At 31.0% G+C, this 15,990-nt stretch overlaps 2 protein-coding genes across 3 annotated transcripts in view; both read right to left on the bottom strand.

The window, feature by feature from the left end:
• LOC148166399 (ras association domain-containing protein 9-like) overlaps window positions 1-1,448 on the bottom strand; it is a 43,585-nt gene extending 42,137 nt beyond the window's left edge. For both annotated transcript variants that reach the window (XM_088049082.1, XM_088049083.1), the window contains exon 1: window positions 1,311-1,448. The gene's annotated coding sequence lies outside the window, so the exon portion shown is untranslated. The remainder of the gene's footprint in view (window positions 1-1,310) is intronic.
• An 8,238-nt stretch (window positions 1,449-9,686) lies between these two features.
• LOC148166398 (protein THEM6-like) lies at window positions 9,687-15,447 on the bottom strand. Its single transcript, XM_088048833.1, has 3 exons — window positions 14,933-15,447; window positions 14,670-14,884; window positions 9,687-10,292 (listed from the first exon to the last, which is right to left on the bottom strand). Exons 1-3 carry the CDS (start codon window positions 15,087-15,089, stop codon window positions 10,032-10,034), a joined length of 633 nt encoding a protein of 210 aa, XP_087904959.1. The 5' UTR covers window positions 15,090-15,447; the 3' UTR covers window positions 9,687-10,031.
• Between the last annotated feature and the right edge of the window lie 543 nt (window positions 15,448-15,990).

Here is a 15,990-nt window from a genome sequence, read left to right as displayed (position 1 = left end):
TCTACATACAAAAATACAAAATTTGGAACAGACAGTCAGCAAGTCAAAAATCGTAATCTCTCCAAATTTCATTCCCCTAGCATCAAAACTACGAAAATTACAGGTCCGAATAAAAAATATTGGAAATTTTTGTTCGTCATGAAAATAAAAATTTCTAAAATCCGTCCCTGTAAATAAAAAAAATGAAGATTTGAAACAGACAGTCAACAAATCAAAAATAGCAAACTATTCAAATTTCATTGCTTTAGTGTCAAAACTACCAAAAATACAGGTCCAAATGAATGTACCTATTGAAAATATTTGACTGTCTTGATAATGAAAATTTATAAAGTCCGTCCCTGTAGATCAAAAAAAATAAAATTTAAAATAGACACCTTTAATCATTTTGGCCAAAACAAATTTGAAACTTTATTATAATTTTAGCCTAAACCCTAAATTAGACTAAAATTGAACAGATCCAGTAAATGGAGCAGTAAAGAATTTTTTCCGAAAATTAGACCGCATCTTGGGTCAAAGCATAATTCCCAATGAAATATAGACATTAATAAATTGTAGTTGTAGACAATTAAATTATTAAATTATACCATTAAGCAGTACATAATTACAAAGATAAATCAGAAGGTAATAATTCGCTTCTGACAAAATCTTAGCTTTGTTTCTTTTTGAGTTTTAATTAACCAATTCGTTCTTTCCCAGTTTCCAATAGTTACGTTTTTCGGTCAATTAGCGGAAACGGTAAAATCTTCGATGAAGAACTGACTTCCTCCACAGTAAACCTCCGCAATTTGCATTCTGGGAAGTAGAATGAAATAACGAACACACACTGGAATAATTTCTCAATATTGTACGGTAGAGGGGACAATGAGTACTACTGTGGTACCGGATGTGACAGTTGCACCACGTTATAACCATGACAGGTGTATTTGGATACACTTGTTACTTTAACTTTAACGGCGACATTGAAGAAGCGCGCCAAATATTGATTTTGACAATCTTTTAAACAGCCATGTCATTAAATTGACATTATTATAAGCTATCATCTTACAGTGAGCGATAAATCAGGGACTGGTTATTAATAGGATGCGATTTAAGCGGTGATTTCAATGCTGCGTTAGGCGAGATGCGCCAAGAATAAGAGGTAATAATAGACTTCCGTTTCCGCTTGGAGAAAAATTGAGGAACGCTATTACTAATACGTAATTATTTCAAAACAATGACAGTGAAAGGATTTTTCATAACACCACGTCAAACTCAAGCAGACAAATTTTTTCTTGTGTTTGTTTTGAATGTAAATTAGATGGGAGACTCACCGAGAATTTGGTGATGAAAATGCACTCTTATAAATAAATCCACATGTCAGAGCGCTGCAAAGTTCAAAAATCTCTGGTACACTCGCCACAACAGTCGGTCAAAGACTGGTGGGTGAACCATGGATGACTGAAAGAGCGTTCAATGAAAGCTCTCCCCACTTTGAAGGCTGTTTCGACAGCGTAGAACATCTAATACTACTAATTTCAGTTGGGCAAAAAACCCCAAATGCAGGAAAATCTGAAGCGTTTTCCTGCCGGTTATCTGCGATCTGCTTTGAAAAATCACGTTTCTCTTTCTTAGAGTCAATCGTATTGTTTTGGAAATATAGAGCGGAAAGAACGCCAAAAGCTTCAATCTACGCGTATTTTCACTTCTTGAAAAGAATAAATAATGAAAGCGTTTTTTTCACGTCTTTTTAAAAATCCCCGCTTGTCAATCAGGTCTTCTCTAAAAAAGCAGTCGTTTCAAGGCTAAGCAGAAAAAATCTGCTTAAAAATTAACCTTTCATTACTGACTGAAATTGCATGTCTCACTCATTTTCAACAAAAATCGTAAATTTTTCACACGGCCTTCGCATTTCGTGCAATGATCGGGAAAAGTTAAAATTTTATTGTCTTATTTTGCAGGAACGAGTTCCACAGATCTTTTATTAATGATTGTCATTACTATTGCAGAATTTTCCTGTGTAAGCGTAGGTACATTTATTAAATCTTTTTGAAGGCCGAGACTGTGAACATGTTCAGAAAAGAAACGGGATAAATTTATAGATATTCCTGCGATAATTTGCGAACTATGTAGTTAATTGGTACTTACTGACATAAATACACAGGTCAGATCATATTTACATCTGTTAATCGCGTAAATGGAATAATTATGCCTGAATGTCGGTCCGCAGTTACTTCCAGACAATTATACATTTTCATGGAATGTGTGAACAGTTTCTTTATTTTTCTCCCAGTCAGTCTGCCCTCTAACTAAATTTACTGCCGCGTTTTTCCTGCTGCTATTAAATTACCACCTCACATTTCTTCGTTTTTCGCTGATTACTTAAGTAAAGCTTCGGAAAATTGATTTTAATTGAGATAAATCAGTAGCACGTAAACTTAATCTAAATTAACACTAATTGAGTTGATTTGAATTCCTGCGGTGTTACTATAAGAAGTACGAATTGCTGCAACGTGCTCTTTCGCGGTTTCAGCGGTATTGTTTCAGTTAAATGTCTGGAAAAGCGTCGAGTCAAATTTCTTGAAGATAAAGATTGGATTTCGCAAGCGAGGTGAAAGTCGCTTCTCCACAATTAGTAATTTTTTCGAAAATTCGAAACACTTTTGCATCATTTTGCGTGCAGCTCGTCTAATCCTATTGCGCCATTCTAACAACACAGCACCTTTTATGTCAACACACACGTAATGGAACAACATTGTGGAAATAATTTGTAGTGGATTCTAAAAAGCGATTGACTCTTCTTCTGCGATCTAGCGGTAGCAAGCTTCTTTTGACACTGTTAACAAGTACAGATCAAACACGTGTCGGTCCCCGCGTTCAAACCCGTAAAAAACCCACACATGATTTATCACCACCGTCACTATAATTATTAATTTATTGATATGGTTAATTAATAGTAAAACTGAATTCATTTAAAAGATTTATGACGACATGCGCTTGTCTGAAATCGAGCAGAAAAAGAAAAAACTGATAATTTATGACTGGAAAAATTGCTCTGTCGCCCAAAATGCACTGCCTGGGGCGGAGATAAATTTGCATTTTTATGATGCTCTGTTAGGTGTCACGACCTCGAAGTCTTAAATCCGAAAAATTAGCTTTCTCGGCACTGCCCTAATTCCGAAATTGTGCAGGTCAGTTTGAGGTGAAGGCCAAGACGTTTGATTGAAACGTTTGGTGTTAATTAGTTTAGGATCTGTGGGCGCGAATTCATATCCAGTTTAATTTATTGTTATTGTAAATATCGAGTTCCGTTGTGTTCCACCCACATCGGGCCGAAAATCTGTTTTATTGCTTTTCTGGAGCGAACATCTGGGATTTGTGCTCCGGGACGTAAAAACGCATAAGTCTGAAATACAGTTTTCCGAATGTTGCCATGTTTAATAATATCATTATAAAAAATTATCCTTGATTTATAGACACTTTGTGTGCAAATGCGTAATTTATTGTATTTTTTTATTGGAGAATAACAGAGACTTGACACATTCCTGCGGTGGATTTTGTGCCCGTTAATCATTGTATGACATTTATTAAATATTTAAAACGAGTTTCATAACTAAGAGAAAAATTTTAATTAAAACATAAACTTGCGGTGAACTTCCTATTTGTTGATAATCTCATCATTTCAATAAACATAAACTTGCATATTTTATCACAGCGACCGTTTTCCACTTCTTTAAAAGGAAGTTTCTCCAACGAGGACAATTAGTTGTAATTAGTACAAGCATCCGACCAATACAGTTCCCATGATTATTAATCATAAAATTCCAATAATGCGTTTAGTTCAATCAATGATGTCATAATTGCCCAATTGTGCAACCGGATCTTTACTTATGCAACCAACAAAACCAATGATCCTCATTTGTAACTTCACATTTTAATTGGGTTTAGACGTTAAATAATTACATCCTGCAGGTAATCATGAAATTTAGATTTATGTCGGTTGCGAATAAATGTGTGGGTCAGGAACGGAAATGACAAAAATTCCGTTCGGATTTATTTGCTTTTCGACGCGGATTTGCATTGAATGGCTCAAGAACAAATCAAACATTGTTGGGCTGTGACTTCATCATTTTTATTGAGGCTGTAATGGATTTCAGTGTAGGTAGCATGAGAAAGCTTTTATGGTTGTTGCAAAAAATGTTTGAAGCTTCGTAATTATTTCACTAAAGTCCGGGATTAGCAGAAGGAAAATTAGCACAAGAGGCAATAATTCCACCAAAATTAAAAGAAGTTTTAAATTTGAGTTTGAGGTTAAAAATTCATTCTAAAATTTGACTTCATTCAATTCTCAATATTTTTATATTTTTATGAAATTGTCAAAAATAATCAATTTTTCTTCCGGAAAACTCCTTAATTGTTACACTAGTCAATAAAAATGTTTACTAGAAAAGTAGAAAACAAATCGGTCTTCTCTGATTTCGATGCAGAAAATTTTCAAAAATATCTCTTCTCCACGAGTTGGACACAAGATTTTTTTTACAATCTCAGAAAACACAAAATTTAACGATAAATACTTCAAGTGACAGTTCTGTTATTTTAAAATTGACAGTTTACTTGACAGAATTTCCGCACTGTTTTAGGATGCGAATTTAATAATCAAAATTCTTTTTTTCCTCAGATTCAACGGTTGGAATTTGAGAAATTGGCGCAGATCGGCGTGAAATCTAACAAATGTCGATAAATCGTTAATAAATTTTTGTCAAAATAACATACTTTTACACTCTCATTTTATCACTTTTACGCACTTGAAGCTAAAATAATTTCGAAATTATGACAAAAAAAATCGAAATAAAAGTAAGAAAAAATTGTCCCAATTGGCTCTAAATCGTTTTAGATTCGCGAAATTAATGTCGTATAAGAAAAAAGTGACGTCAGTTTGTAGAAAATTGTTCACTGAATACAGGACCGTCTCTGCTGTGATCGTACAATTTTTACTTTTTGAGATATTGACGTTCAAAGTTGAGTTTTCGTCGACTTTTAAAATTTAAGCTTCGAAATTTCAGAGTTTAAAAAAAGTCTAATATTTTCTAAAATAGTCAAAGAAACTTTATGAAATTTGGCAAACGCATTGATGTTGAGTTATTTTATTGATTCCGCGCCAAAAATTTCAACATTTTTTGAGATAAAGTTCTAAAAAAAGTCTAAAGTAAATGTGATAAAAAAAGCCTCGGTGGGGTCTAAATCGTTTTAGATTTGCGAAATTGATGTCGGATTTGGGAAGGGAAGACGCCATTTTGTAAAAAAATGTTCAACGAGTACAGAGCCGTCTCTAATTTGATCCTATGAACTTTACTTTTCGAGATATTGACGTTCAAAGTTGAATTTTCGTCGACTTCTAAAATTTAAGCTTCAAAAAGTCTAATATTTTCTAAAATGGTCAAAGAAACTTTATAAAATTTGACAAACGTATGGATTTTAATATATTTTATTGATGAAGCAGAAAAATAATTAGGTGAGCGAGCCGTGTGTAAAATTTAACAGAACTAACACGACTACAGACAAACGGGCGCGCGCGGACATCGATTAACAACTCTCATAATTATTTTGACTGCATTCTTTCCACTTTTAATCAAAAGGATGATAAAATATTAATTAAACATTAGATTTTGATCAATTAGTTCATTGCAAGTGTGGCCGTCGAAAAAGTATAGTGTATAACACATGCTGATTGAATTGTATGTGTTTCAGCACTTGAATTCTATGAAAATAAGACTCAAAGTTTTTTAAACCATTTTTTTAGATATTCATGAGTTTTTTCATAGATATTATAGAGTTTTATGGTAAAAATAAAAGTGAACGTGATGTACTAAGTGAAAGAAATTTTTTTTAACAGTTAATATTTCTGGGTCTTGAAGATACAGTAAAAAGACGTGAAGATAAAGTAAAAGTGGTAAAGCAAAGAACGAACCTGTTCCAATTTTTTTTCTTAATTTATTTCCGCTTTAAATTAGATGTATGAACTGAAATTGTTTATAATTTTGTTGTTGCGGTAAATCTTACAACTCCGAAAACAGAAATTTATTTGTTGTTTTGTTGGTTGCCTGCTACAGGACCAGAGAATAGAAAAAGAAGCAATTTTTAAATGTACATTACTTCACCACTCGTTTTCTAGAGGCGTTTCACTTTTAATCCTTGTGGAAATTGCAGTTTTTCTAAATTTTTAGAATATACAGGGTGTAAGACAAATAAACAGGTACATTAATTAAACTAAACTGGTGGTAGATCTAGACAAAACAAACCATTTTTTCCTCTTCGGTTTCTAAAATTCTCAAGTATTTTACAAAAAATCTAAGTATCTTTTCAATTCATTTTTCTTTGGGCGTTTAAATTAATTGATTATTATTTCGTAAATTATAAACATCAACAAATTTACTATTTTCGCAAGCAGATAAAAAATTAAAATAAATATTAAACGTAATATTATACGGGGTGCCCCAATTATTTGAATTATTTGTGAGCAAAACTGATTTTACAGCTATTGAAGAGTCGCATTAAAACGATTTTTGGTACGGAAACCTCAAATCCTTAAATATTGTACAGAGTGATCAAATAAATTGTGAAACTTTTATATAGTTGGTAATAGACGTTTGCCAATTTGTTGACGTGCCAGCTAATCAGATCAATAATTCAACAGATTGGTACTCATTTGACGCAGAATTTCACGCAGAATTTAAAACTGTTTGAACTTTTTTAATCCGTCAATAAATAATCGAATTAGAAGCGTTTAAATTTGCGGAAAGTAAAATTATATTCTTATTTTTCCAAATCTAATTCGGTCGATATACAGAGTGATCAAATAAATTGTAAAACAGTTATCTAGTGAGTTATAGATCCGTCACTCACCGACGTTTGTCAATTTTTTGACGTATCATCTAATCACATAAAAATTAAACTGATCTCGCTGTCTGTAGTATCAAAACCATATAAAAAAATCAATATTTTTTTAATCGAGATCTGAACACTTTTCCTCGAACGTAGGTGTATAAACGCACGCAAGTGAAATTCGTAATAAAATACCTCAATTTGTCAACGTCAACTACTCGACATTATCAAATCCACATCCGTCTTTTTAATCAAAGACGTGACGTTCCATCTCAAAGATGAGTTTCGAGTAACAAAAATGAATGTTCGTAATTTTTAATGAAGGTGTAATTGGTTTCAATGTATACATTTACAGTTTCTAATCAGCTAGACATTCTTCAGGGGGTTCATTGTCACAGTCAACTCTATCCGGCCAGTCGCAAACGTTGTTTTTGACGTTAAAGAGCAACCCATCGGGACATGGGATGTTGTTTGGTACTCCATGAGAACAAATGTAAAAACTGGTACAATCTTCTGAAGGGAGCAACACTGGATATGCTCCATCCGATGCTGGACATTCTCCCACGGGATCTTCAAACAGTCAAAATAGAAAAAAAAATAGGAAAATTTGACTCTCACCTGATCTAGCGATGGCTAGAATTCCGAGCAGAACAACACTTATCAGAGTAACTACCTTCATTTTCACTTGATGAATGATTTACTATGTCATTAGACTCAATATTATATAGAAAAATCACGGGTTTGCCATACAATTGCTAATCCGTTTTAGAGATTAGTACGTATCTTGATTGATGAATGATTGAGTGAAAAATTAGCCACGCGGCTTTTCGGGGGTTTTCTTTTCGATTAACCTTGTCGACATTGCATTTGTGAAAAACTAAAACAATGTAAATCTGGGCACTCGTTGTTACTTATTTGGATTAAATTTGGATTAATTTTTTTCAAATCAAAGTTCACAAATCATCTAATCAGAACAAAGGTTTGATTAATGTGGATTAACTTGACAAGATTTATAGATTGAAGATTAAGATTGTGTGCGTTTTTTTCCAATTTCCACGAAAAGTTCTGCTGGTATGAAAAACAAACTGATTTATTTAGGTGGTTTAAAATACCCATAAAGCGAGTTATAAAACAGAAAGTATTGATAAAAGGCGTTCGTCACCTTGAAACTCGTGGGTAGCAAAACTTAAAAAAAAACGGTGCCCTTTTGTTTGCTTATCTAGAATTAGAAGTGAAAATAATTATTCCTCTCAACGAACGATTTTATCAAAGAAAAAATTTTTACTCAAATCATTTTACGTTATCATTTCATAATGTTCTGTATTCTATATTCTACATATATTCATAATGTTCTGACACTAAAACTTTTTTCTAAAACAGAAAATTTTGAATCCGAAGTCAATTTTATTCCAACAGATTAGAATTTTTATGTCGGATTGAGTAATCAATTAAGTTTTCTAATGTACAAGTAAATTAAAGTAAAGTAAATTTGCGTTTTTATACCTCGTTTTACGCAGAATTTTGCGCAGATTCCAAATCTGGGATTGAAATTCAGATCTAACAAGAAGTAATTGAGTTATCGCCGATCAAAGTTTCGGGTAATTGATATTCATTTTTCCTAATTTTTCCTAATTTTTAAAGTTAAATATCTCGGAAACTATTAGAGATATTGAAATGCGGTTTGAACCATTCTTTTTCTCGGCTCATTTTACGTTAGAAAATGTTCTCAAAAGCCCAAAATTCGATAGTCGATTTTTCGCGAAAAAAAATTCCAACGCAAACGATAAAAAATTTTCATTTTTTTGATTTTTGGCCATAACTCATAAACTATTTGTCTGATCACTCTCAAATTTAGTCAGTTGATAGATCTTAAGCTCCTCTTTCGATTGCTGTATAACATAAAGGTATTACACGTCGTTTTCACCTTGAAAGCAGTGATTGAAAATCACCTCAAAATAACCTCTTCAAAACAGTTTTTGGCCAATGCCTCGTTTATTTGTTAAGCGAATTAAACAAATTTTGCCTCACTTTACGCAAAATGTCACGCTGAATTCAAAGCTTTGAGAATTTTTAATTTTCGTCAACACATAACTGAGTTATGACCGTTTAAATTTTTGGGTTGTTGCCAAAGGGCTAAATTTTTGAAGGTTTGAAACAATTCGTCTTTAATATCTCGGAAACTAGTACAGATATTAAGATGCGGTTTGCGCCATCGTTTTTCTCGCTATTTTTTACATAAAAAATAGTTTTTAGATTTTCCAAAAGTCGAAAGTTGCAGTTTTTCGCGAAAATTCGGGAATAAAACTATAATAAATCTCGCTTATTTTTGGAGTGAACTTATGCAGAATTTTCCGCAGATTCTAAATCTGGGATTGAAATTCAGATCCGACAACAAATAACTAAATTATGGCCGATCAAAGACAATCGGGTGGTTACCAAAAGGTTTTTTTTCTACAAATTAAACCAAATAAAAATACAAAAAAGTACGATTTGTTATTAGTTCTTCGCAAATATCTCAGCAAAAAGAAATCTACAAGTCTTATTCAGTTCTTTGGAACGCCTGTTTAATTGCCAGTTCAATAAAGAATCACAAAATTTGATGACTTTATAAATAGTAGTGAAGCAAAACTGAAAAGAAACAGAAGTGAACTTGCTTCCTTTTTAAAAAAATATCTCTGAGTCCTGCCCTGAAGCATGCAATAATTCTACTTTAGCAATTGCTTCACTGTTATGAAAAATTCATTTTCATTCTCCAAATTTGACGGAAAATATATAAAAAATATTTCCTCCAACTGCATGCTTGGCAAAGCCCTAAAGAAACCAAGAAATGAAACCATCCTGGAACAAATTTATTCATTCGTAGACTTACATTTTATCAGAACGAAATGTATATCACAATAGTTTAATCAGAATTAGATCACTGAAAATAACAAAGTTAGTTTAAAATATGTGACTAGTCAACAACAGATTTGCTTAAAATTCATAATCATAACTTTGGAAGGGCTTACATTTCTAGATTGGAAAAATATTGACGTTTAACACCTTATAACTCTTTCTAACACGTTCTAATAATTTCACAAACCTTGCATAAGAGATGTACGAAAAAACTTCGTCCTTTCACACCACCTCTTGTCTAAACGTGTAAAAATAGCTATAAACTAACAGATCACCAATTATTTAATACTTCTTAAATTCGCGCTTGATATTTCGTTACATTCGATCCATTTGGCCAACTCTTGCGTTAATTCAGGTCTTTCTTTCTTGTTACTCTCCACGTCGTCCCCGGAATAATTTACTAAAAGTTCATTAACGACACTCTCAGCGTTGCAGTTCGTTAATCTTGTGCGACATAGAACAATAGCGTTGATGAAGTTATCTGAAGGATTCAAAAACCGATGCTCCATGTAGATACTCTGTTCATCCCAGTAGATGATCTGGAAGAAAAAAATCTGTTTTCTTGGTCTCTATCAATATCTATCAGGCAAAATAAACATCTTGTGGATCTTTATTTGATTGTTCTAAACAAATAAAAGATAAATGTCAAAGAAAACAATTTTTTGCGAATATCTTGGCATGGATGATAATTCCCACGGTAAAAACATTTAGTTTTAGGATAAAATTTGACAAAGTTACGGAATTTAAGTGAAAGTCATGAAAATTTTTAATTCGTCTACGAAATAAATATTTCTAAAAACTCAATTTTTTGTTCAAAAATTCTGAAATTTAGAGCAGTACATTAGCAAGTTTAAAGTAGTAAATTTTCCAAATTTCACATTTCAAAGATAAAATCTGACAAAGTTACGGAATTTAAATAAAAACCACGAAAATTTTTAGTTCGTTTTCAAAATAAAAATTTCTAAAAACTCTATTTCTTCTCTAGTTCGTTTTCAAAATAAAAATTTCTAAAAACTCTATTTCTTGTTTTAAAATTCTGAAATTTAGAGCAGTACATTAGCAAATCTAAAGTAGTAAAATTTCCAAATTTCACAGTTTTAGGATAAAATCTGACAAAGTTACGGAATTTAAATAAAAGCCATGAAAATTTTTAGTTCGTCTTCGAAATAAAAATTTCTAAAATCTCTATTTGTTGCTCTAAAATTTTGAAATTAAGAACATTAGATTAACAAGTCTAAAGTAATAACATCTCTAAATTTCACAGTTTTAGGATAAAATCTGACAATACTACGAAATTTAAAAAAAAGCCCTGAAAAATTTTAGTTCGTCTTCGAAATAAAAATTTCTAAAAACTCTATTTCTGGCTCTAAAATTTTAAAATTCAGAGGAGTACATTAGCAAGTCTAAAGTAATAAAACCTCCAAATTTCACAGTTTTAGGATGAAATCTGACAAAGGTACGGAATTTAATTGAAAATTATGACAATTTTTAGTTCGTCTTCGAAATAAAAATTTCTAAAATCTCTATTTGTTGCTCTAAAATTTTGAAATTAAGAACAGTAGATTAACAAGTCTTAATTAATAACATCTCTAAATTTCACAGTTTTGGGATAAAATCTGACAATACTACGAAATTTAAAAAAAAAGCCCTGAAAAATATTAGTTCGTCTTCGAAATAAAAATTTCTAAAAACTCTATTTCTGGCTCTACAATTTTAAAATTCAGAGGAGTACATTAGCAAGTCTAAAGTAATAAAACCTCCAAATTTCACAGTTTTAGGATGAAATCTGACAAAGGTACGGAATTTAATTGAAAATGATGACAATTTTTAGTTCGTCTTCGAAATAAAAATTTCTAAAATCTCTATTTGTTGCTCTAAAATTTTGAAATTAAGAACAGTAGATTAACAAGTCTTAATTAATAACATCTCTAAATTTCACAGTTTTAGGATAAAATCTGACAATACTACGAAATTTAAAAAAAAGCCCTGAAAATTTTTATTTAGTTCGTCGTCGAAATAAAAATTTCTCAAAACTCTATTTCTGGCTCAAAAATTTTAAAATTCAGAGGAGTACATTAGCAAGTCTAAAGTAATAAAACCTCCAAATTTCACAGTTTTAGGATGAAATCTGACAAAGGTACGGAATTTAATTGAAAATGATGACAATTTTTAGTTCGTCTTCGAAATAAAAATTTCTAAAATCTCTATTTGTTGCTCTAAAATTTTGAAATTAAGAACAGTAGATTAACAAGTCTTAAGTAATAACATCTCTAAATTTCACAGTTTTAGGATAAAATCTGACAATACTACGAAATTTAAAAAAAAGCCCTGAAAAATTTTAGTTCGTCTTCGAAATAAAAATTTCTAAAAACTCTATTTCCGGCTCTAAAATTTTAAAATTCAGAGGAGTACATTAGCAAGTCTAAAGTAATAAAACCTCCAAATTTCACAGTTTTAGGATGAAATCTGACAAAGGTACGGAATTTAATTGAAAATTATGACAATTTTTAGTTCGTCTTCGAAATAAAAATTTCTAAAATCTCTATTTGTTGCTCTAAAATTTTGAAATTAAGAACAGTAGATTAACAAGTCTTAATTAATAACATCTCTAAATTTCACAGTTTTGGGATAAAATCTGACAATACTACGAAATTTAAAAAAAAAGCCCTGAAAAATATTAGTTCGTCTTCGAAATAAAAATTTCTAAAAACTCTATTTCTGGCTCTAAAATTTTAAAATTCAGAGGAGTACATTAGCAAGTCTAAAGTAATAAAACCTCCAAATTTCACAGTTTTAGGATGAAATCTGACAAAGGTACGGAATTTAATTGAAAATTATGACAATTTTTAGTTCGTCTTCGAAATAAAAATTTCTAAAATCTCTATTTGTTGCTCTAAAATTTTGAAATTAAGAACAGTAGATTAACAAGTCTTAATTAATAACATCTCTAAATTTCACAGTTTTAGGATAAAATCTGACAATACTACGAAATTTAAAAAAAAAGCCCTGAAAAATTTTAGTTCGTCTTCGAAATAAAAATTTCTAAAAACTCTATTTCTGGCTCTAAATTTTTAAAATTTAGAGGAGTACATTAGCAAGTCTAAAGTAATAAAACCTCCAAATTTCACAGTTTTAGGATGAAATCTGACAAAGGTACGGAATTTAATTGAAAATGATGACAATTTTTAGTTCGTCTTCGAAATAAAAATTTCTAAAATCTCTATTTGTTGCTCTAAAATTTTGAAATTAAGAACAGTAGATTAACAAGTCTTAATTAATAACATCTCTAAATTTCACAGTTTTAGGATAAAATCTGACAATACTACGAAATTTAAAAAAAAGCCCTGAAAATTTTTATTTAGTTCGTCGTCGAAATAAAAATTTCTCAAAACTCTATTTCTGGCTCAAAAATTTTAAAATTCAGAGGAGTACATTAGCAAGTCTAAAGTAATAAAACCTCCAAATTTCACAGTTTTAGGATGAAATCTGACAAAGGTACGGAATTTAATTGAAAATTATGACAATTTTTAGTTCGTCTTCGAAATAAAAATTTCTAAAATCTCTATTTGTTGCTCTAAAATTTTGAAATTAAGAACAGTAGATTAACAAGTCTTAATTAATAACATCTCTAAATTTCACAGTTTTAGGATAAAATCTGACAATACTACGAAATTTAAAAAAAAGCCCTGAAAAATTTTAGTTCGTTTTCGAAATAAAAATTTCTAAAAACTCTATTTCCGGCTCTAAAATTTTAAAATTCAGAGGAGTACATTAGCAAGTCTAAAGTAATAAAACCTCCAAATTTCACAGTTTTAGGATGAAATCTGACAAAGGTACGGAATTTAATTGAAAATTATGACAATTTTTAGTTCGTCTTCGAAATAAAAATTTCTAAAATCTCTATTTGTTGCTCTAAAATTTTGAAATTAAGAACAGTAGATTAACAAGTCTTAATTAATAACATCTCTAAATTTCACAGTTTTAGGATAAAATCTGACAATACTACGAAATTTAAAAAAAAGCCCTGAAAAATTTTAGTTCGTCTTCGAAATAAAAATTTCTAAAAACTCTATTTCTGGCTCTAAAATTTTAAAATTCAGAGGAGTACATTAGCAAGTCTAAAGTAATAAAACCTCCAAATTTCACAGTTTTAGGATGAAATCTGACAAAGGTACGGAATTTAATTGAAAATTATGACAATTTTTAGTTCGTCTTCGAAATAAAAATTTCTAAAATCTCTATTTGTTGCTCTAAAATTTTGAAATTAAGAACAGTAGATTAACAAGTCTTAATTAATAACATGTCTAAATTTCACAGTTTTGGGACAAAATCTGACAATACTACGAAATTTAAAAAAAAAACCTGAAAAATATTAGTTCGTCTTCGAAATAAAAATTTCTAAAAACTCTATTTCTGGCTCTACAATTTTAAAATTCAGAGGAGTACATTAGCAAGTCTAAAGAAATAAAACCTCCAAATTTCACAGTTTTAGGATAAAATCTGACAAAGGTACGGAATTTAATTGAAAATGATGACAATTTTTAGTTCGTCTTCCAATTTACGACTGTGGTACACAAAAAAATAAAATTCTTAAAATTTCTTAATACTTTTATATCTCAAAAATGGTAACTTCTACGAAAAATATTTCGAGATGTTATTTGTGGCAAATTTGATAAGGTACAATTTTCACAATAAGTATTTTTGTCATTGGAATCACCAGTGACAAGATATTTGCACATATTTGTTTTCTTTGACATTTACCACAACTTTTTTAGCAGCACACCTTTTCATGGGGACTTTTGACATTTTGTTTGAAACAATAAAATGAATGTCCACACAAAAAATCAGCCTTATGGGAATTATTCCAAGCTTTTGAATTTTTTTTATCTATTTTGCCTGGATTACGAAGAACTTACTTTAGTTGTTATCGTATATCGGTTGAATAATTTAATAAAGCGTCGATATCTTATGGTAGAGGCACCAAGAACCAAACTCCCTCCGTTCCTTTTGATGCACTTATAGAGGCCTGTTCGTTCGTAGAAATCTATTTTGGCGAAATCCAGCTCACGTAAGAATCTCGCGTTGTTCATATGAGTGAGCATCGAATCGATATCACTAGTTAAGCACACTCCTGAAAATAACTAATCTAGACAATACCAAAAAATCCTTTTATCCTCACCATTGATAACAGTTTCGCTGAGCAAATGAGTCTTTTTCTTCGAAATTTTCGCCAGAATCACACACAAAGAGGCACGGAGAAAGTAGTGTATCTCAAAAAACGAATAGACAACAAAAATAAAAACCAAAAACCCGAAAATAACATAACACAACACCATTATTTTTAGATGGGCGAGATTTTTAATTGGATGGTTACATTACTGCACCGTGACACATTCGCAGTAGCACTCGCTTTGAAAAACATTGTTATGAAATGTACGAATCGCTGACAAAGGCAAAATTTGATTAAAACAGTCGGGACGATGGTTAGACAGAAATGAAAACATAAGAATTGGAAATTATGGTGGATTTGTTGTACACAGGCGCTTATTTCAAATGTCGATAATGTCGCACGCACGCGCATTTTCCCAACGTGGGCTCAAGATTAAAGAAATGCGTTAATCGGTAATCGATGGGTCATTCAAGAATGTTTTATTCATGAAAGATGGATCTTTTTCGGATTAGCATCAGAGGAAGTTAAACGAGAGCGATTATTGTTATCTGTATCATTTATCTTTTTTGCACGTCTTATCAGTAAGATTAGAAAATTACTCGTGACAATAAGAAGAAGCACTTGGAGGAGTTCACGCTTGTACTACTTCTATAATTGTTTAGTTTGTTTTAAAGAAATTGTGGCACTTCGTACCACCTTATTAAACGTCTAATTGTTTTCGTTTTCTTGATGTTTTTATACCAGACTACTTTCATTGTCATTTTTTATTGCTTAACGTTTATGTAAATCTGCGTTTTGTTTAAACAATCGTACAAAAAATGAAATACAACAACATTTATTGCAATTTTATATTAGGAGAACATGAGTTGATAGAGATTTTAGTTTATAGCGAGCGTTAACTTTCACCGTATTTTTTATGCTAACGGCGCTCAGAAACTTCGTGACTGATAGGCAGACAGTTATACAATAAAGAACTACAAATTCAAGAAGTTTTTTATCGATTTAAAAGTTGCCAAGGAAAAGGAACAAAAAGAATACTAAACAGATTACCAGTGAGTTATTTTTAT

This window comes from Gnatocerus cornutus, unplaced genomic scaffold, assembly GCF_029298725.1.
Source record: "Gnatocerus cornutus isolate USDA-ARS CGAHR unplaced genomic scaffold, icGnaCorn1.1 ctg00000023.1, whole genome shotgun sequence".
In the NCBI taxonomy this organism is placed as follows: domain Eukaryota; kingdom Metazoa; phylum Arthropoda; class Insecta; order Coleoptera; family Tenebrionidae; genus Gnatocerus; species Gnatocerus cornutus.
This window is presented reverse-complemented; position numbering and strand designations above follow the sequence as displayed.